This window comes from Tenebrio molitor, chromosome 7 (assembly GCF_963966145.1).
Source record: "Tenebrio molitor chromosome 7, icTenMoli1.1, whole genome shotgun sequence".
In the NCBI taxonomy this organism is placed as follows: domain Eukaryota; kingdom Metazoa; phylum Arthropoda; class Insecta; order Coleoptera; family Tenebrionidae; genus Tenebrio; species Tenebrio molitor.
In genome coordinates, this window is record NC_091052.1 from 20,785,387 (window position 1) to 20,808,497 (window position 23,111).

General features: G+C 35.9%; 1 protein-coding gene across 1 annotated transcript; it reads right to left on the minus strand.

The window, feature by feature from the left end:
* Positions 1-7,400: 7,400 nt before the first annotated feature.
* Positions 7,401-22,739, minus strand: LOC138135645 (serine protease snake-like). Its single transcript, XM_069054440.1, has 6 exons — positions 22,580-22,739; positions 20,374-20,568; positions 20,185-20,309; positions 20,020-20,132; positions 9,230-9,638; positions 7,401-8,829 (listed from the first exon to the last, which is right to left on the minus strand). Exons 1-6 carry the CDS (start codon positions 22,638-22,640, stop codon positions 8,647-8,649), a joined length of 1,086 nt encoding a protein of 361 aa, XP_068910541.1. The 5' UTR covers positions 22,641-22,739; the 3' UTR covers positions 7,401-8,646.
* Between the last annotated feature and the right edge of the window lie 372 nt (positions 22,740-23,111).

Sequence of the window (23,111 nt, forward strand, 5' to 3'; positions counted from 1 at the left end):
TTTTCCGCCAAAAGAAAAACACAACGTAGGGCTCCTCCGCTTCGATGACGATCACGACCACATTTGTTACCGTTTTGCGCAGGTTCGAATATTTGGCGGAAAAAGTAATGTATTCAGATCATTACAGTAGGTATACTTTTTGTTTTGTTTTGTACTTCACATACATATCTTGTTATAGTTGGATGAATTCCAAAAATAATTAATTTTCGACATCCTATAATATTTTGTGAGGTTATGTTTTTATATTTAATCAAGCACAGGCAGACTATTTCTATAACTTCTACCTTTTTTGAGAACGAATCATGTCATTTATTTTTTCAAAGCTTTAAGGTGGATTTAAATGATTTTACAAAAAATAATGTTTGCAACTTTTCTTCAGATATACAGGATGGAATCAAGAGTCCGATTCGAGCAGTCGAAGCGAGCGGACCTGTTTTACGGCGCGCGCGAAGATAAGCGGCAAGTAAAAACGAGGTAGAATGAAAAAAAGTGATAGTGAAAGCGAGAGAGACGAAGATCACAAAAGGAAAAGAGAAGAAGGACGAGAATCAGAAGAGAGGATTAACCCATTTCGGAAAAGTAAAAAAGTGGAAAGATCACCTGTTAAAAAGGCAATGGATGAGGAAATGAAAAAGATGTTGGAAAAAATTATGGAGGATGTAGGGGAGATAAAGGAAGAGAATCGGAAGATGAGCCGGGAATTGGAACAACTGAAAAGTATGATGCGTGAAAAGGAAGAAAAATGGGAAAGAGAAAAGATGGAATTAAAAGAAAAAATGACAAAATTGGAGGAGAAAATGGAAGAGCAGGAAAAAAGAGTGAGAAAAAAGAATATTGTCGTAACGGGACTGGATGAAGAGGAATGTGAGAACGAGAAGAAACTGGAAAAATGGATGAAGGCAGAATTAGAGGTTGAAGTAAGGGTGAAAGAGATGTATAAAATAAATGGAGGAAAAATGATTGTGGCAGAACTTGAGAGCTGGGGGAAAAACGGAAAGTTATGGAAAATAAGAGGAAACTAAGAGAAAAAAAAGGAAAGAGAGTGTACATAGAAGATGATCTGACAAAGAAGGAGAGAGACACACAGAAGAAATTAAGAACGCTAGCCAAAGAAGAGCGAGAAAAAGGACTGCGGGTGAAAGTGGGTTATAAAAAGATATGGATAGAGGGAAAAGGTTTTAGGTGGGATGAAGAAAACGGGAAGTTACATACAGCAAATTTTTGAATAAGAGCGTAAGAAAAAGACGACAGAGCAGAAAAGGGAAAACGAACATGGAGAGGAATAAAGGAGAAAACGAGCAAATAAGAATAGTATTGAGATAACCGCTTTTGAATTCAAAACTAACCGCCAATGAAAGCTATAGAATTACCGGCGTTTGGTACCGTCGGCGACCGCTTGGGGGCGTGGGTGAAAGTCGACAGGGGATGAACGGCCATGTTTTTTTTTGGAGGGCACTTTTTTCTTGACCGCAGAGTAGTACAGAAGTACCGTGTATTTTTTCTGTGTGCTAATTGTGCGATTTTAGTTGTTTTTTTATTGAACTGTGCTAAATGTTGCTGTCCAACTTCTGTTTTGAACTAGGTATGTGTTTGGGGTACTAAAATTAATTCTGCTTCGCGCGAAATGTAGTTTAACAATAATAAGACACAAATGGGTCGCACGTGGGTTTCCACCATGTTTTACAAAATCCACATTTATCTCGACCATCCCCATGTATTATGTTTTTAACATTATAAGCTTGCGAAGGAGCGTAAGGCAACCTGGTTCTAGTTTTGCTAAATTTATAAAATTGACGGATCAAGTTTTCCCTTTGTTGTCAAAGCAGGTTTTTACAATTCACTAATTTTCCTAAAAGAAAATGACTCCAAGTTTTAGCGTGGGTCTGTGGCTTTCACTTTTTATCAGCGCACTCCCTCACTTTGATCCCCTTTCTAATTATTCCGAGTGACGCTTTTGGTGTAACAAGTATTTATTTATTGCTTAACATTTTTAATCAAAATTTGAGAGTTTCCACTTTCCATCCCGGTAGCAACCAATTGGGTTTATATTTCAGGTATCTGCGCGGGCTTTTTCCTTATCCAGGGATCTTCTACATTTAGGTATTTTCATCGTTTAGTCCCGGGGCGCCCTCCATATTATCCAAGGGGGGGCCCCTTGTCGATGATCCGGCTCTAATAGGCTAGGGTCGACTGGACTGTGTTTTTTTGTTTTATTGTTATGTATGTGTTATTGGTTGTTACCACTTTTCCATCCCAAACTGAAAGTGTTCTTAGATTACTCCGTCAACAAAGTTTTGTCGCGGTTTCGTTTACATTTTCCAGTTGCTGTAAATGTCAATTCTTCCTTATCGCGAGGGTCTCTCTCTGTTTGAGGGGTTTAGTTGCTCCTAACATCCAATCGTTGAACACGACCCCGCGGCCCCTCGTTTAACATGTTGTGCCCCAAGAGAGACCCGAAAACCATAACGCTTGGCGGGGCTTGCTGAATGCTGGTCCGCAACGTCGCTCATGGTGTAAGTTGAATCCGAGTTCCTTGGCACAGAACTTCCGGAATGGTAATCTGTTCTCGAAGTTTGTGGTACTTGACAAGCGTCGTTTGTTTTTGCTCTGAAATAGTCATATTCAATTCAACCGATGAACTTAGAGTACCTCAATTTGTTGACTTAACGTAAAGCAGTTAGGATTTTTCCCCTTAGCACTAAATCACGGGTAGGCGGGAAATGATAAAGTCGTAAGGATAGGTACCACAGACCTCCGGACCACCCAAAGCCACTCACTCCTTCTATAGCGTATCTGCCGTATTTTGTAAATTAACTTGGAAAAGAAAAAAAAGAACATGCTGAAGTTCTCGCCTAGTGCCCGCTCTCGCTCGAACGGTCCGAAGTAACTGTTTTGTTTGTAATGTACATGACCCTCCTGTTTTTTCTGAATTTGAATTGTGTTGTTTATGAAATCAGTTTTGCTCAATTCTCACTAACTGTCCCGTCCACGTTGTCACTTCGGACTTGTTCGTATTTTCAGGAGAGGTTTTAGCGGAGCCTCATTCGGGGGTCTGGGAGAATGGCCAGAGCTCACCATTTTCCTAGAGTTCTAAATGAGTAGTCTTCTCACATTTGAGGAGACTTGGGTGCCCTCTCCCGAGACGTTTTATTATTCATGAATCCCGGCGTTAACGAAAATCATAATTTTGAATAAATAGCTGGTTTTAATTATTGTGTTGTTTTATTTGCACTCTTCTGTGTGGTTCACAAACCCTGTTGGAACGAATCTGGTAATGTTTAATTTGTATTAAAAAAAAACACAACGTAGGGAAATTAACGAGGTACGATCACGCGCTCTTGGCCATTTTTGAATTTCGCGGGTGTTATTTTCATTGCGTATGTTGGTAAAAAAAAAAAATGAGATGGCCGATTGGTGGGAATTTTGAATTACCCACTTGGTTCATCACAGTATTCTGGAATGTAGCGGGAATAAAAAATAAAGAGAATGAGTTTTGGAAGTATTTGGGAGAATTTGACGTAGTGGGATTGGTAGAAACGTGGGTGGAAGAAAAGGGCTGGGAAAGATTGGAAAAGAGAATGCCGAGAGAGTTTGAGTGGAAGTGTCAATATGCAGAGAGGGAAAGCAAGAAAGGGAGAGCGAAAGGTGGGATAATAATGGGTGTGAAAAAGGGACTGGAAGAAGAAAACGGATCTGGAGTAAAAGAAGAAAGAGGGTTTATGGAAAGAACGGTAAAAAGAAAACAGAGAAAATGGAGAATTGTAACAATATACAGCAGAAGTATGAAAGAAACGAAGAGAATAATAGAAGAGCGAGTAAAAGAGCAGGAAGAAGGAACTCTAGTGATTGGGGGGGATTTTAATGCAAGAATTGGGGGAAAAGGAAGGCGGATGGAAGAACAACAAGCAACAATAGAAAGAAGACCAACAAAAGATGGAATAGAAAACGCAGAAGGGGGAGAACTGGTTAGCTTAGTAGAAGAAAGAGGATGGGACGTACTTAATGGAAACTGCATAGGAGACGAGAAAGGGGAGTACACGTATATTGGATCGAGAGGGGAGACAGTTATTGATTATGTTATGGTGAATGAAGAAGCATGGGATAAAATAGAAGAATTTAAGGTGGGAGAAAGAGTGGAGTCGGATCATATGTCATTGGAAGTGAGGATAAAAGGAAGAGAGAAAGAGAGAAGTATGAAGGATGTTAAAAGAAAAATTGTGAAGAATATTTGGACGGAAGAAGGAAAAGAAAAGTATAGAGCAAGACTTAGGGAGGCAAAATACGAAGAAGGAGAAATAAACGAAAAAGTGAGGGAGCTGAGCGAGAACGTAAAAAATGCAACAGAAAAAAAAGAGATAGAGATAAGAGAGAAGATGGGGCTGTGGAAAAACGAGTGGTGGGATAAAGAATGCAGGGAAGGGAAGCAAGCAGCAAGAAAGAAACTAAGAAATTGGAAAAAAGAAAAAGCAACGAAGGAAGAGTACAAGAGAGCACGCAAGAGGTACAAATTAGTATGCAAAGAGAAGAAGGAAAAGAAACGGATGGAAGAAGAAATGATGATGAAAGGTATAAAGACGGAAGAAGAGGTGTGGAGATACATAAATAGGGAAAGAAAGAAAAAAGGAGAAATAGTGAGTGATAGAATTACTATGGAGGAATGGAGAAAGTACTTCAGTGAGTTGTTGGGGGGTGAGGAAAACAGACAAGAAAAGGAAAAGAAACAACACAGAGTGGGAGAAATAGAAGAGATAACAAGAGAAGAATTAGAGCAACAACTAAGAAAACTGAAAAGGAAAAAGGCACCGGGGAGGGACGGTATACAGAACGAATCGTGGATATATGGAACTGAAAGGGAAGTTGATAGGTTGTTAGAGATAATGAATGGAGTGTGGAAGGGAGAGAGCTTCCCTCAGGAGTGGAAGGAGGGGATAATATGCCCCATATATAAGAAAGGAGAAAAGGATACAGCCAGCAATTACAGGGGGATCACGCTCCTTAATACGGCATATAAGGTATACGCGATGATTGTGGAAGAAAGACTGATGAAGGAAATGAATGAGCGGGGTGCGTTACCAGACGGGCAGGCGGGATTTAGGAAAGGTAGAGGGACTATGGACAACGTATATATCTTGAATCACATAATAGGAAATGAGATAAAAAAGAGGGGTAGCAAGATATATGCATTTTTTGTAGACCTGAAGGCGGCTTTTGATAATGTGGAAAGAGACTTACTGTGGGAATACTTGAGAAAGAAAGGGATAAATGAGCATCTGGTAACAAAAATAGAAGAGATATATGAAGAGACGATAAGTAGAGTGAGAGTGGATGGAAGAGTGAGTGAATGTTTCAAGACGTATAAGGGAGTAAGACAAGGTTGTCCACTAAGCCCCAGCCTGTTTGCAGCGTTTATAGGAGATATAGAGGAGATGTTCAGGAAGGGGCAGGCAGGGGGGGTCGTGGTGGGCAAAGAAAAAGTGTGGTCTTTGGCATACGCGGATGATTTGGTGGTGCTAGCGAGAGAGGAGAAAGGTATGAAAGAAATGTTGGGAAACATGGAGAAATATATGAGGAGGAAAAAGTTGACGGTGAATGTAGAGAAATCCAAGATGATGGTGTTTAGAAAGGGGGGTGGTAGGAGAAAAATAAATGAGTGGAGATGGGAAAAGGATAAAATTGAAGAAGTGAAAGAATTTAAGTATTTAGGTTATGTGATGAATGAAAGAAACACAGCAGCAGCACATGTGAGAGAGTTAGTGAAAAAAGCGAATAAGATAATAGGAGCGGTATGGGGGATAGGAGAGAGAAAATTTGGACATGACTTTAGAAGGAGAATAATGATGTTTGATAGTCTGGTGAAAAGCGTGATGATGTATGGAGCGGAAATAGGGGGATGGAGAGAGCAAGAAGAGTTGGAAGGGGTGCAAGGAAAATATTTGAAATGGGTGCTAGGGGTAGATAGAGAGACACCGGGCTATATAGTGATGGAGGAAACAAAAAGGGACGGAATAAGAATAGAAGCAGGAAAGAGAGCAATAAGATTTGAGGAGAGGTTGATAGAGAGAGGAGAGTGTAGAATTTTGCAAGAGTGTCTGAAAGAAAAAAGGAAAGAAATAGGAAAAGGGGTATGGAAAGAGAGGGAGGCATATTTTGAAAGAAATGGGTATGCAGGAGCGGAGATAGAAAGAATGCGAGAGGGAGGCAGAGCAATGACAGATGAATTGGTGCAGAGAGACAGAGATGTGCAAGTGCAGGAAAGAAGAACGAGAATTAGGGAATCTAGGTACAATGGAAAGTATGAAAAAATAATAACGGAAGAACTACCAAAGTACCTAGGAAGAGAGAGTGATAATAGCAAGATTTAGGTGTGGAAATGAGGAGAGAGAGAATAAATATTGGAATGAGGATAGGATTAGAGTATGCAGGATGTGTGGAGAAAAAAAGGAGACGATAGAACATTTGTTGAATGAATGCGTAGAATTGAGAGAGAGAGATGAAAATAGAGAAGAAATGTTGAATGAGGATGGAAGAGGGATCGAATGGATGAAGAATGTTGAGTGGAGAAGAAGGACAATATGTGGGGAGGGATAATTGCTAATTTGTTAATTGGTTATTGATTTTGAATCACTGTTTTAGTTATTTACTTAGATTAGTTTTTAGTTATTATATATTATATTAAGTTAGTGGAAATGTATAAGTTAGTGGAAATGTATAAAAATCGGATTACTTTGAAAACCTGTACCAAATATACATACATACATACAGGATGGAATCAGTCAGATTGTCATGGCCAAGCATCGTTTTTTTAAAGTTGGAATGGAATACATTATATCGGGCGTTCAAATGAAATCCTGGGCTGGGAAGGCGTTGGAAACCGTCAATTGTTGTGCTTTTTTAAACCGTAGATTAATTGGAGCATGTTGACAGCTAACCTAAAATTTAGAGCAAAACATTTTTTCCTTTTTTTCTTTCTTTGCAATGTTTTACATCAAAAATAGAATAACGTAACGATTCCTATTCTCGAACCAAATATCTAAGGGCACCCTTTGCTGAAAACAAACATGTTCAATTATGTCCCGATTAAACATTAACAAATGTCATTCGTGTCAAACGGCGGGAATTCAAACTTTACACTGTTCTAAACGGTTTAGTTTTTCCAACGCCTACTCAGCCCAGGATTTTATTTGAACGCCCGATATTTGCAATACTAGATCGTGTTATAAATACAAGAAATTAAAAAAAAAAAACACATATGCGGTTTCCAATCGATCAATCATAAATAAATGTAGGATTTGCGGAACTGAAGGGGAAACAATTGAACACATCATTTCTTTTTGTACGGATTTGGCTCATAGCGAATATAAGAAACGTCATGATATATTCACTAAAATTATACACATTAATTTAGCTGTTAAATTCAATTTATTAAAGGATACACAACCATATTATAGTTATAAACCAGAAAGTTGTTTGGAAAATGACAATTACAAATTATATTTTGATAGAACAGTTTTAACTGACATTCATATTAAGCTCGAGCTCTCCGTTGCTATGAGAAATCTTTGGTGTTTAGAAAAAAATTCGATTTTACCACTTATAATTTCAGCAACGGGAATAGTACTTACTACCTCAGGTTAAAATATCTGCACAACCTTCTAGCTCACTCTGTACATAAGTTTTGTTGGAACCAAACATTACCAAACCAGAATTACTTGTTAAATAAAATTTGAATGAAATGTATTCAATGGTTCCAATTCAAAAAAAACTTTTCCAACGGTGCGACCTCTTGTAGAACTTAAATGAAATAAAAATAAATAAACAACACAATGTAAAATCAACAGGTTTTTCTTTTCTCACAATTTTTTGTTTCGTATATACAGGTGTCCCCAAAAAAGAAGACGAGTCCATAACTCCGTTATTTATCGGAAGATTTTAATTATCTGTACACCAAATTAAATGGTTATTAATAGGCTACAAAATGGCCTAATAAATTCAAGTATAGCCCCAAGGGCTTCAAGGGTAAACTGTCAAATATTTTTTTTTCAAATGGGATTACATATTTTTTTTTAGTAATTCTGATTTTATTCTGAAAACAACAATGTATCACCAGTATACACTTAAATACCAAAAATTCACAAAAAAATGTAAAAAAAAAACCGCTACTATCGTCTATGTTCCATTTTGCGCTAAACATTGGCGGCATATCTGCGCAATCCCACATGTTATTAATTGTCATTTGTTTTCCCAGCTACCTTAATTTGGTTATTACATTGTAACGCATTGCATTTTGATAGCTTTTCGCTTGGTGATCGTCATTTGTTTCAAAAGTTAGTGTTATTTTTTTTATGTGAAGTTATACTTGTGATACATTGTTGTTTTCAAAATTGAAATCTTTATCAGAATTACTAAAAAAAAGTATGTAATCCCATTTGAAAAAAAATATTTTGACAGTTTAGTCTTGAAGCCCTTGGAGCTATACGCGAATTTATTAAGCCGTTTTGTAGCCTATTAACAACCATTTAATTTGGTGTATAGATAATTAAAATCCTCCGATTAATAAGGCAGCTATGGACTCGTCTTTTTTTTTTGGGACACCTATATATATATTTTTTTTTTGTAAAAATCCAAGCATCTTCAAAGTCAGCAACGTTACAGTACGAAGGATCGCCAGACAACATCTTCTATCCACGAAACGTAATATGAAATTCTTGTGTATATTGCGGGAATGTTGGTAGCACAGGATTTTCCGAATGATGTTATTCCAACAATATCATACATACATGTGATATCATCACCGACGTGGTAAGTTTGCAAAGGCCCACCGGAATCTCCCTAAAACAATGTTATATTGGGTGATTCAAAATGATTGTGGATAAGTATGACAACTATGTACGAAAATTTATGTGACAACTCTGAGGGTAAAGTTGACATTTCTTTGACAGTTCTTAGTCGCGCAATTTTGAAAAGTGTCAAGTCAATGTGCAATGGTATTAAAAAAATCAAATGCACGCTTATGAAATGTCATACAAATTTCACCTCTACCCCACCCACGCAGTTGCCACATAAATTTTCGTACATAGTTGCCATACTTATCCACAATCATTTTGAATCACCCAATATGTACAGTTCTAGACACGAAATTTTGGGCATCACTGTTAATATACTGTCAAAAAATGTAAAACAGGCTTTACATTATTAACCTCATTCATTTAAAAGTAAAATAAAGTTGTACCTGACAAGTATCTTTTTGATCATTTGAACCGGCACAAATTTGAGTGTCCTTCGTGATACCGTTTGGAAGTTTTCTTGATATCTGGTAATGCTGTTTACAAACGTCATGTTCGACAACGTTTAATGTAACTTTAAGTAAATCCTCGCTGGCTGCGCCTGCATAGTCAGTACGTCCCCATCCTGTGGCGACTAATTTATCAGGCGAGATTTCTGCTTCTGTGTAAAGGCAAGCCGGTCGTACAAATGAATTGATAGTAACTGGTTTTTCTAATTTCAAAAGTCCTATATCATGATAAGCAGAAGAGGGTTGGTATTCCGGGTATTTAATGCGTTCTATTATTTCGTATTGCTGTTTGTGCTCTGTGTCATTTAATTTCGTAATACCCATTTTTACGTATTTTGCCAAACCGCTAAAAATATGATAAATTATTTTAGAAATGTTACAGAAGTAGAAATAAGTGAGGTATAACAAAAGGTACAATTTTTGTTGGTTTTGATTTTATTGATTTGTTTGTTCAACACTGTCAGAATTTGAGAAGTGTTTTATACAGGGTCTATCAGAACTGGCGGACCAAAATAATAATCTTCTGGGAATAATAGGAAAAATGTTCAAAAAAATCTATCTCAAATAGTGATTAGGAAAGAAACAATTTAAACTGACCAATCTTGTTGTTGATGTTAAGTTACCTATAAATTAGTTTTCCTGCTTTATTTGTAATTATGGATACATTTCAAATGATGCATATGCATTGTTGGGTATCCGCATTGTTTGTGCAATGACGGACGTTTTTAGGTTATTAGTCCAGTCAATAGAGACATAAAAATGGCTCCACCTTGCAAAAGGTACAGAAAAGTTTATACTTGGCAGCTATTTTCTATTAGGCATATTATTAATATTGCCGAGTTTGCGACCTTGGGGGGTTGCCGCTCGCCCTGCCATATTGGAGAATAGGGGTGCAAAATCACATTTTTGCGATTATTCATTATGTTTTTTTGTCAGATCAATAGTTTCGTAGTTACAGCGTGTAGAAATCGAGAATTTCTTTTATTTTTGTACTTTTTCTTCTTTTCCACACCACCACAGAGGTAGAGCAATAGGGTGCGTTTTTTTTTTTGACGTGGTGTCCCCAGTGGGCATAGTCCATGATGCAGTAGAAGTTTACTGTTTTACTCTTTTTGATCTCTTTGTAACGTAGACGGATTCAAATGATTTGGATCGATCGGTATAGATGAGCTGAATTCATTAGAGTTTATGAATTCGGGAATTCCTCTTGAGAATTTTCCTCTTGTTCCTCGAGGTCATCATCATCGTCATCAGGATCATTTGGCGTTTACCTGTTTCATTAGTATACACGTTGGAGTCCGATATGCCCGTAGACGGACAAACAATAAATGCTCGATTTCTACAGGCTGTAACTACGAAACTATTGATCTGACAAAAAAACGTAAAGAACAAAAAGTGTAGATAATCGTATGTTCTACATTTTTTGTAATTAGTTAGATATACGTATCTCGCACGGATAACGAAATAATCACAGACGTTCCAGAATCTGAAGATCAAGACGAACATATACCTGAAATCAATGAATTTCTATTTTGGCAAAAGCCAGATGATCTTGATGATGATGATGATGACCCTGAGGAGCAAGAGGAAACTTCTCAAGAAAAATTCCCGAATTCATAAACTCTGATGAATTCAGCTCATCTATACCGTTCGATCCAGATCATTCGGGTCCGTCTACGTTACAAAGACATCAAAAAGAGTAAAACAGTAAACTTCTACTGCATCGTGGACTATGCCCACTGGAGACACCACGTCAAAAAAAAAACGCACCCTATTGCTCTACCTCTGTGGTGGTGTGGAAAAGAAGAAAAAGTACAAAAATAAAACAAATTCTCGATTTCTACACGCTGTAACTACGAAACTATTGATCTGACAAAAAAACATAAAGAACAAAAAATGTAGAGAATAACATGCTCTACATTTTCTATAAGAACTTAGATAGAGGTATCTCTCACGGATAATGAAATAATTGCAAAAATGTGATTTTGCACCCCTATTCTCCAATATGGCGGGGCGAGCGGCAACCCCCCAAGGTCGCAAACTCAACAATATTAATAATAAGCCTGATAAAAGATACCTGCCAAGTATAAACAAAAGGTACAGAAAAGTACCTTTCGCAAGGTAAAACTCCCTATTGATTGGACTATACAGTGCATTTTTTTTAACTGTTGCCATAGGGAATTGCATGGTAAAACTTATACCCCCTGTTAACTTTTGTTCTGATGAAAATATTCAAACCATTTTTGGAACAAGGTTTGAAGATTTTTTAAACTATCGGACAGAATACAATTCAATATCCTAAACTGTCGAAAAAGTTGTGAAAAAATATTTTCTAGCGCGCCGGAATGATAGTACGTCGAGCGGCCGCCAGAATAGCGTCCCTGTCGGCTCAACCAGCCAGCACCTGACCATCTCCACTTTTGACTTTTGTCACTTTCATTTAAAAAATAAATAGCGAGATCTCCTCGAGGCTATGATTAAAATAAATAACAAAATAAAATATAAAATCTAATTTTTGTTCCCATATCGTCTACTACGTTTTTGTCAAATTATTTACGTTCATTAATTTCAATTTTGAAGACTAAAATTAGTAAAATAAAATTGCTTATCGTTGTTCAAACAATATGCATTAGTGCTTATTCACAGTGGACATAAGCTTGACATAAGGCATAAGAAATTCATGATACATGCAGTGGATATAACGGGTGTTTTTTTAAATTTGGCGTCGAAGTAGGCGTTGAACTGTCGTTTGTGAACGCACTATACAGGTTACGGATCACGGATCAGCTGTTTAAATCTTACGCTTTTACACGAGTGGTGCGATCGCAATCGACTCTCCAACGCCTACTTCGACGCCAAATTTAAAAAAACACCCTTTACTATTAATTTTTACGTAACTTATGAGAAGTGACCTCAGTGAACATTATTGTTGTGTACAAAAAGGCATGAAGAATCATATTCGAGTGATATGACAACATAAATTATTTTCCAATTGCCCAAATTTACAAATTATTCTTAGGTATCTCTTATGTATTTCTTATGTCTTATGTCCATTGTGAATAAGCACTTACGTAGTCTTATTAATGATCGATTACAAAAATAAAAATTAGCATCAAACCTGCAGTGGATCATAAGTTAACAGAGGATATTATTTTTTCCATGCAATTATGTAATTCCCTATGGCAACAGTAAAAAAACACATAAGAGGTCAACCAGAAACTGTGGAGAAATTAAGGGCAAGAATAACTGAAGCTTGTATTACATTACATTACAGTGCGACATTTAGAAAACACGCGAAGAAATTTTCAAGATCGCTTCGGACATTGTCCAGCAGTCGAAGGAAAACACTTTGAACAATTCCTTTGAGAATTTCTGTTAATTTGTTGAGTTACTTGTGCGTTAACGTTTTTACATTCTGTTTTTTTTTTTTAACAAATAAATGTTTAGATGTTCTGCCATCCAAAAGCTAATTTAATCATAGCCTCGAGGAGATCTCGCTATTTTTTAAATGAAAGTGACAAAAGTCAAAAGTGGAGATGGTCAGGTGCTGGTTGAGCCGACAGGAACGCTATTCTGGCGGCCGCTCGACGTACTATCATTCCGGCGCACTAGAAAATATTTTTTCACAACTTTTTCGACAGTTTAGGATATTGAATTGTTATCTGTCCGATAGTTTAAAAAATCTTCAAACTTTGTTCCAAAAATGGTTTGAATATTATCATCAGAACAAAAGTTAACAGGGGGTATAAGTTTTACCATGCAATTCCCTATGGCAACAGTTAAAAAAAATGCACTGTATAGTATTTTTCAGGTTATACACTGAACTCCAAAATTAACGCATCACTTTGATTTTTTTAATTAAAAAAGCAAGTTTTGAAATATTTTAAAAAATATGTCAACAACAATAACAGCTGAACCATGGGAAATATTTTCAGGACATTTTCTTACAAAAAAAGAGCACATAAATGTAAAAAAAATACAAAAATTCGAAAAGGTAACATCACGAGTAAAAATGAGAAATCAAAAAAACCATCGAAATTTAAAGATTGTTTTCCTGAAATCTTGTCTTGTCCCCTCTAGCGTTAATTGTAGCTCAATAACGTAGTGGCATGTTAAAAATGAGATTTCTGTTATGATTTTAGCCTATATTTTGCCAAATATCCAGAAGTGCTCTTGTTAGCTGACTGAAGTCATTTGGACGTCCTTACATTGCCTGTACCAGTTTTTCCATATTATCCCATAAGTGTTCGACTGAGTTGAGATCAGGGTTACGTGCTGGCAACTTCATAACTGATATTTCAATAGTCCTAAATTAGTCGGAAATAACCCTTGCAATATGTGGCTGTCTATTATCGTGCATATAAATAAAGTCTTGCCCTACGAATGGGGCATAAGGCACAACAACAGGTTCCAAGATGTTCGTGCTATATCGATGTGCATTTAAATTGCGTCTAACTAAAACCACCTGCTCTGTAGCTACGTCTAAAGATATTCCTATCCATACCATTATTGACCCTCGCCCAAAACTCTCTTTAGTAACGAAATTACACTGCGCATATCACTCACCAGGTCGTCTATACACTATTACCTGTCCGTCAGATTTGTATACACAGAACCTGGATTCATCGAAGGCCAAAACTCTGCGCCAATCTTGTTCTAATGCAAAGTTTAAACGGGCCCTCCGAAGAGCTGCAGTTAACTTGGATCCAGTGGCTGGTCTTCTCGGATGTATCTGATCCTCCTTTAGTCATTTTCTGACAGTATTTTCACCCAGGCGGAGTGCATATTGTCTAACATGCGATCTTGAAGTCGGAGAGCAGTGAGAAACCCTTCCCTAATGCTTATTAACCATAAGTATTGGTCCTGGTGAGGTGTTGTGATCCGTTTTCGGCCTTGTTTCCGCCTCCTTGTGTGCCGTCCAGTCTCCCGATGTCTTCTTAGAACCTTAGATACGGTAGATTGGTTCATACCAAAGTGATATGCTATAGTCCTCCGACTCTCTTAATTCTGGGTTAACAAAACCACTTGTACGGACTTTTTAAATGCGAAGTTGTTCCTAACATCACCCATATTAAAAGTAAATGAAGATTGATGTCAGTACTTAATTTAATTAATTATTTTAATAATTATTATAATTAGTAATTATTTTCGAGTAAATTTAAAAATTGAGCAAAATCGATATTTTTGCTCATTTTTGTACACAGTGGCTGGAAATTTTATTTACTCTTGTAGAATGATCTATGTTTTTCCTCTATTTTCAGTGTGTATAACAATTTTTTGCTTTAAAGTAAAACTTTTCAAAAAAACCGTAAAAATACAACTGATGCGTTAATTTTGGAGGTCAGTGTAGTACTTCTGCTTGGATGTTCCCTATTGGGAAAACGAACTACGTACTCCTGAGCAGCACTCTCATTACACTGTCCATATAAGACAAGCATATCAAAATATTCTGAAGAAGTAAACATTAAGCGTTTTTAATGACTTTTGTAATTGTCAGAAATTATTTATTATAACATAATATTCAATTATTTGTCTTTGCAACAATCAAATTTGTTTCGATAGTTACTAATAGTTTCGATAGTTACAAGACAAGACATTAACAAATTATCAAAAGAAGTAGACTGTGAACTATGTGCTATTGAAATTCCATCGTGGATAATTGTTTTCACCGCGGTGTGCGAACTATTGGCTAAAAATAAAAATAAAAATGTTATCATTACGGGCGATTTCAATATTGACATCAACAAAGACAACCCAAAGAAGAATTCCTTCATAGACTTACTTAATAGTTATGCTTTACATCTCAATGTCAAGGACAATACGCGAGTATGTTCGACATCTTCATCATGCATAGACAACATAATCACCAGCATTTATAACAAAGTGGACGTAGATGTCTTAGATCCTCATCTTTCCGATCACTATGCGATTTTTCTCGACATGCAATACATTGCAAAAATCAAAGTGGATAGTGTAACTTGGATAAGACAAATGACAACCAATAACATTAAAATTTCTGCGAAAACCTCGATAGGGTGGACTGGGAGTTTGTGAATAGTCTGTATACAGCCAAAGAAAAATTTGAGTGGTTTTTCTAAAATTTTCTAAAAATTTTCTACCAATGTTTCCCTAAAAAGCGGCAAAAAATTAATAATAATACTGAAAATCAGTTGTGGTTTGGTAAAGAACTTGAAAGAAAACGCGTACTTGAAGCGTTAGATGTCGTTAGAAAATGTACAGGTTCGCCACAAACTAAAAATCTGTATAACAAACTCAGGATTGCATATAAAGCAAGCATCAACCAGGCAAAGAAAAACTACTACAGTAATTTAATAGAAAAGTCCAACAACAAATCTTCAACGATATGGAAAATAGTTAAAAGCTTAAATGCAGTAAACTACCATGAAACTGTGCCGCATTTGACAGCAGATAGTTTTCAACAATTTTTTGGCGAGTCAGTTAAGCACATATCTGAAAGATTCTCGGATGAAAATGACAACTCTCCAATGACATATCTAAAGAAATTTATCACATCAAATAAAAATTCTTTTTTCCTAAGACCAACCACTCCACAAGAAGTGCATAGTTTAATACTGCAACTGGCAAACTCTAATACCAAAGACATCTATGATATATCTAGTAAGGTTCTGAAGATCAGTATCGATTTCATCTCTTATCCATTACACATTATAATCAATTCGTGTTTTGAGGAAGGGTATTTTCCTGAGCAACTGAAGAAAAGTAAAATCGTGCCAATTTTCAAAAAAGGAAATAAGGAAGAAGTGCAGAACTACAGGCCAATAGCAATTGTACCTGCATTGTCAAAAATCTTCGAATTAGCAATTAAAATTAGATTAACAGATTATTTCGATAAACAGGGTTTCTTCTCGGAAAGACAATATGGATACAGAAAAAGTAGATCCACCATAACAGCTCTACTGGAAGTAGTCAACAGGATAATACAAACATATGAAGATGGAAGCATTTTATCGGCTACATTTCTAGATTTGTCCAAAGCATTCGATTGCATAAATCATGAAATACTTTTAGAGAAACTTCAACATTATGGTGTAAGACGTCAAGCTTTACAGCTCATCAGTAATTACCTACATGACCGCTCACAAGAAGTATTCTATAACTCCCAGACCTCTGGCAGTGTTATGCTTAATATCGGAGTTCCACAGGGGTCAATACCGGGCCCTCTACTATTCATCATCTATGCAAACGACTTTGAATCAAACATAACAACAGCAACTCCATATCTTTATGCAGATGATACCACCTTGGTATCTGTAAATTCCAATCCTGCCGCTGTAGAGACTCAATCTCAGTAAAGTTACAGTGAAGCAAAACACTGGTTCTTAATGAATAAAATGACATTAAATGAAGAAAAAACTGCACAACTACATTTCACGTTGAAATCTTTCACATGCAACGATGCGACTAATCATGAAAAGTTTCTGGGCGCCGTCATAGATTCAAAATTAACATGGAATGAACACATAAGTGAAGTTGCAAATAAACTCTCCAGACAAATATATTTATTCAGAAGTTTGAATCAAATCGTGTCAAATGAAACTTTAAAGTGTGTGTATTACGCTCACTTTCAGTCAATCATGAACTACGGTATCATTCTGTGGGGACATAGTAGTGGGTGTCAACGACTTTTTCGACTCCAAAAGAAAGTCATCCGGTTACTAGCCAGGGCAAAGAAAAGGGATTCCTTCAAACCGCTGTTCATACAACTGAAGATACCAGTGACGGCTCGTGTTTCGCGAATATGGGTCGGCCGAACATGGGTAGATCGGTAAAGCTCTAATTAGTCAATTTAACTTTTTGATAGGCATCCGCGTGAGAAATGTAGGTTCATAATTAAAAAAATGTTACATAGTAAAACTAACAAGTGCAAGTGCACTTGGCTGCCCGTTAACCAAATATGTTTCTGGTACAGAGTTTTAGAAAACGCGCGATTATGACCACTTTTCGATTGTATTAAATCAACCATTGAGGGTTGTGGAACTGGCAATTTCTTCACAAATATTTTGTCATCATAAGACAATGTATGAAATTTATTTACCAATAAATAGTTAATCAAATCGGCATTGGTACTCACTACATCTTTTACATTTGCCATTGTCGGTGTGTTTACCTACTTACCACTTACACTCACAATTTAAATAATACTATAATAATTAATAACAGATTAAACACACAAAACAGAAACAAAAGACGATACGTTAAACGGTTAGGAGCAGACGTGAATTTGAAATTAAGGAATTAAACTACGCAAACGCAAACTCTAAGGTTCTCGCTGATAAAATAAATAAGGTAGCGACAACTCATTGTTTTACGGGATGTTTGTATCGTGTCACGGGATGTTTGTATCGTGTCGATTAACTTGCATAGACTCCAAATTAAGTGAGATGGAAATATTGGCGCAACCGTTGTCGTTACCTTAGCAAACTCAGTTTAGCAGCGCCACAGCGCTGCAACAGCTCTCGGCCAAATTAACTTTTGCCGGGGTTGTGTGAAACGAGCTAAGCTATCCGTTACAAGTTACAGCAACATAACTTAAAATTGGTGAGACGAGACAGCTGGACGTACTTCTGAATGTATTCATCGTTTCAAAATCGCAGTGCAAAGATTAGTCAGTGTGCACTCGGCAAATACGTCACTGGCCGACCCTTCCCCTTCCTTGGCCGAATGTATTTATTACCTATTTAATAAACACTTGCCGCACGAGCTTAGGAACGGCTTTGTCAATTATTGTCGTAGTTTTGTAAATATTCGTATGCATTTAATTTTTGTAATGGTGAAAAAATAACTTTAACTTCAATATCTAATTTAAATTGGTCTTTACTGAGGCAATTAAAAAAAAACGATGAAGGCGAACAGACATCATAATTTATGTTTAGTAGAATTATGCGTTTATCAAGTGGATTTTTATTTACACACACATTTTTTTTTCAAAACTATCCTGGATGCGTTTAGGTATTTATACTACATAATATGTGTATTTACAGCACATACGGTACACAGTACAATGTAATTAGGTACGAGACAGAAATGTAAATTGTAATTTAAGTTGTTATTTGTGTTTGAAGAAAAATAACGTAAACATTTTTTTATCAGAAAGTATGAAAATAAAATTCGTAATTTTGTATGGTACGGCCCGGCCGACTCTGCCGCCCCTAACGAGCCGTCACTGGAAGATACTCTCTCTGTCTTCATTGTACGTGTATAGGTGTCTAGAATATGTAGTGCAAAAAAGGTCGTCTGGGCACAGGATGTTCATCAGCATGATACCCGTCACAAAACAAACTTATACTTACCATGTCACAGACTTACAAAATCCATAAAGCACTTTGAGTATCTATCACCTAAATTTTATAACGCCATCGAAAGAACAGTAAGAGAGCAGCCAACCAAAATATTTTTAGCGATTGTTAAAAATTTTCTAATAAACAACCCATTATATAATTACAATGAATTTTTTAGCATTAGTAAACATTTAACTTTATAAGTATGTAGTTAACAAAAATTAGTATTTTTATGGACGAAGTTAAACCTGTGTATTTATGGGTATTTTCTGAATAAAAATTATTATTATTATTATTATTAATATAATTTTTTAAGGTAATTTTATATCTACACGCGATTGGTCAATTAAAAACGTTCTTATTTTAAAATCCAATAAGGATGGATTTTTTTAAAATATTTTTCCTATTATTCCCAGAAGATGATGATTTCACCGTATTATTTTGGTCCGCCAGTTATGATAGATCCTCTACATAGACGATTAAAAAATCGAGGTCGTAGTGTAAATCAGAGCGACGGCAGGGAGCCAGGATTTAATAGACCGAGATTTTTAAACTATAAAACACGCGCTATTGACGGCGTGTCTTGTAGAGAAAAGCGTATTTTATGGGAAACATAAGGGGTGAGCTCAAAGGCACCATAGAAACAGTATAAGATATTAGTGTTAGAAAAAAGATTTTAAGCGATTTGGAGCCTTTAAGGAGTTCGTCGAACAAAAAAACGTCGTATGTAGTTCGTGTGTAAATTGAGCTCTTTATGGCACTCTTGAGCCTTTAAAACGCTCGTTTGACTCGCGTTTTACTGGCCCACTCATGCCATAAAGAGCCCAATTTACACACGAACTCGTTAAATAATAATATACCAAGTGACTATAAATGATTGAAAATTATTTTGTTATGTTGGTAACACATTTGAAATCTTTAGTTGGCAACATCGTTGGCATGACACACGTAATTTTTAAAATTCAAACAAACGTCAAAAAAGTCTAAATCGACAATGTACCGAGTGACTATAAATGATTGAACATTATTTTGTTATGTTGGTAACACATTTGAAATCTTTAGTTAGCAACATCGTTGACATGACACACGCAATTTTTTAAATTAAAACAAACGTCAAAAAAATCTAAATCGACAATGTACTTCGTGACTTAACCTTACCTAAATAGAAATAATTGACAGATGATGCACGAGAAGACTTGCACTACCAACTGCATCAGTGTTGCCAATCCACTATTTTCCTTCAATCATTTATAGTCACTCGGTACTTCGTGACCTAACCTAACCTAAATAGAAATGACTGACAGATGATGCACGAGAAGACTTGCACTACCAACTGCATCAGTGTTGCCAATCCACTATTTTCTTTCAATCATTTATAGTCACTCGGTACTATTACGGGTATCTTACGAAGTTTGGCTTCCCAAGCATCGTGCAACTGTTAGAACGTATTGTGGGCTTATCAAAGTTCCTCCACATAACCAACTTATCTGATCAGGTTTTTCTTCAAATCCTATTGTTACCTAAAATATAACATAAAAATTGTTTTTGTTAATATTTAAGGTCTTTTTTCACCATATGTGGAAATTCTTTTCTGCTGGCTAATGTTCCCCCGACAATTCGTTTAATCCTTTTGTGTTCACATTCATTTTGATTATTTAGTGAATCATCACGTGCAATTGATGAGTATTCTCTACATTCTGTGTATAAATAAAAAGTAGTAGTTATCTTCATTTATGAATTTAAATTTACTGCATTTCTTACTTTTTTTACTTATTTCACCAGGTTTTCTTGTATTTTGTGAATTTCTCGGACAACATACAATTGCCTGGGTTCCGTGGAATCCACATGTTTGTGGTAGAGTTTGCTGTTGCAACACCTGGTCACGAATTTGTTGGCAGTCTATTAACAATTTACATATACCTGAAGAGTCTGACGGTTTTAGAGTACAAGGATCGCCTAAAAATTAAATTTTGTTTAACAACGAAAACCTTAACCATTTAAACATTGTAGCAATTATGTTTTCATGATGTAAACATCTCACTACAACTATTCGATGAATTTTGAGAAGTAAGGTACAGTTACGGCCACGGAATTTCGTCAGATATTTCCTGTCAATTCGAAAAAATTTGTGTAGCCTAAGCTTTATTGTCATTTTATGACTGACATTCAAAAATTTTGTGACAGAAATTCTGCCACGCACGATATAAATCAAAATGCCACTTGACATCCATGTCAAAAATTCCAATGTGTATTATAGTTAGAAATATATAAAACCTGTTGTACAGCTAATGTCAGTTGAATGACAACGACTGACGAAATTCAAGTTTTACCGCCCGCGCCATAAACCCTATTAAAAATCTAGTAAAAATTACGAAGCCTTTGGGTTACATTCCCTTGATATAAGGCTTCAAATCAATTTTTCCTTCTGACTTCACTCAGACCTATAAATGTAAACAAATTGATTTTGAGCAAAAAAAAATTTTTTTTCGACCATGCTCATAATCATAACTCACAATTAATTCAAAGAACACATTTATGAAATTCGCATCAAAACAAAATGATTAGTTTTTGACTTATTCTAATTTTAACATTAACAGCGAAAAATGACCAAGATTCACAACTACAGTGTCATAAATAAATACCTCATTGTTGGTAAACATCTGTTGAGAACTTTTCTAGTAATTCCTAAAGGGTACCATAAATTACCCATGTCAACCTCTTTTGTGGAAGTGACCGTCCAGTTTAATAATAAATCATAGATAAATTTTGCACTTTAATATAAAATTCCAATTATTTCAAAAACCGGTGATGTTTTCATGATTTTAATGACACCAAATCTTTCCTGAATGTTTGAAAGGACTCTCATGTGAAGTCAAAATGGGGCCTTTCTATTTAAAAAAAGAAAGATGGCATCGATTTCCGGTATTTCCGGAAGTGCCGCCATTTTGAAAATATTTCATTTGAACTTGGAGTAGTCGGTTATAGTCAACTACCAATTTTCATATTAGTATGATTTTGGGAAATCAAAAAATTTCTAATGAACGGGCTACGTGAATCAGCCTGTATGTATAATACCTAATTATAATAAAGGGTGACTATAAATTTTCACTTATGGTTGGCCATGAATCGTTCAGTGTTTTTTGTGTTTCTTTACACACAGACAAGAAGGACAAATGTCAGTGAGTACAATTGACACATAACACACATATAACACGGTGTGTGTGTCTAAAGTAGCACAAAAAACAAAGAACGATCCAAAGCTAACTCTAAGTGAAAATTTAAATATCTAGTTACCCGTTATAATAGGTGGAATCACAGGTTCAAATGTTTACCGCACATTATGAATCAGCCTGTATAAAACAAATGCCCAGTGATCTTGATAAAAGGTGTTACTGAAATGCGTGGATAAATTTTGACCACGAGCTACTTACTGGCTTTACGTAGAACTCGGAAAAAATATTTAAAAAATTCTGTCAAAAAATAAAATGACATTTATTTTTTGGGCCACCATTTTTTAATTGTTTTTAGTCTTCTACATTGTCCCACAACCTCGTAGGTAAAATTTCGGCACATTTTAAAAATATCATATTTTATAAACTGTACGTCAATGCGAAGTAGCCTCTCGGAAATATGCTTTAAAACAAGGAAACTGCATTGGCGTACCTACGTTTTATAAAATTTAATAAACAGAGTGCATTTTTAAAATGTGCCGAAATTTTACCTACCAGGTTGTGGGACAACGTAGAAGACTAAAAGCAATTAAAAAAAAATGTAGCGCAAAAATAAATGTCATTTTATTTTTTGACATAGAATGTTTTAATATTTTTTCCGATTTCTACATGAAGCCAGTAGCTCGTGGTTAAATTCCGTCCACGCATTTCTATAACACCATGTATGTATATTTTTACGAAGCAATGGTTCCGACTGTCAGTAGTATTTAAAATCAAAGAGTGGTTATTGTACATACCAACAGTTTGCTGACAATAAACGACTTCAAATAAAATAAATAGAAATATGGCAAAAGCCATTTTAAATTTAGATCTGTAGCTCACTGCCACTTCTTTTCATTCGGATGTTAAACATAAACTTCATGCTACTATACTGATTGCGATTCATATAATTAAGCAGTTTAAACCTGTTTCTTGTTTATTCCGTTAACAGTGTTCTTGGAATTTAGATACCTACTGACATTGTAAACACTGAGCGGAATACATAGTCGTAGCATGCGTTAAAAACCTATGAAATTATAATATTTTTATTTCTGAGTTTAATTTTCTATTAAAACGTACAGTGGCGGCCATTAATTTGGAAACACCGGCCTAATCTAGTTTACTGGATATTTCTAATATTTGGTAGTGTAAGCGTTATGTCATGAAGTCATGTCACCCATGTCATCGTTGAGAGCTTTCAACAGACTGTCGCAGCCGAAATTGATATGTCAATAACATTGTCAAAGTGACAAACAATTTACAATAGAAAAATCTTGGTGTTTCCAAATT

Bases quoted from the DNA above. Each gene is read 5' to 3' on its own strand.
- LOC138135645 (XM_069054440.1), bottom strand. From the start codon at position 22,640: ATGGCTTTTGCCATATTTCTATTTATTTTATTTGAAGTCGTTTATTGT. The intron at 20,569-22,579 runs GTATGTACAATA...TTTAATTTTTAG, and splicing joins TTATTGTCAGCAAACTGTTG to GCGATCCTTGTACTCTAAAA. The intron at 8,830-9,229 runs GTACAACTTTAT...ACATTGTTTTAG, and splicing joins ATCAAAAAGATACTTGTCAG to GGAGATTCCGGTGGGCCTTT.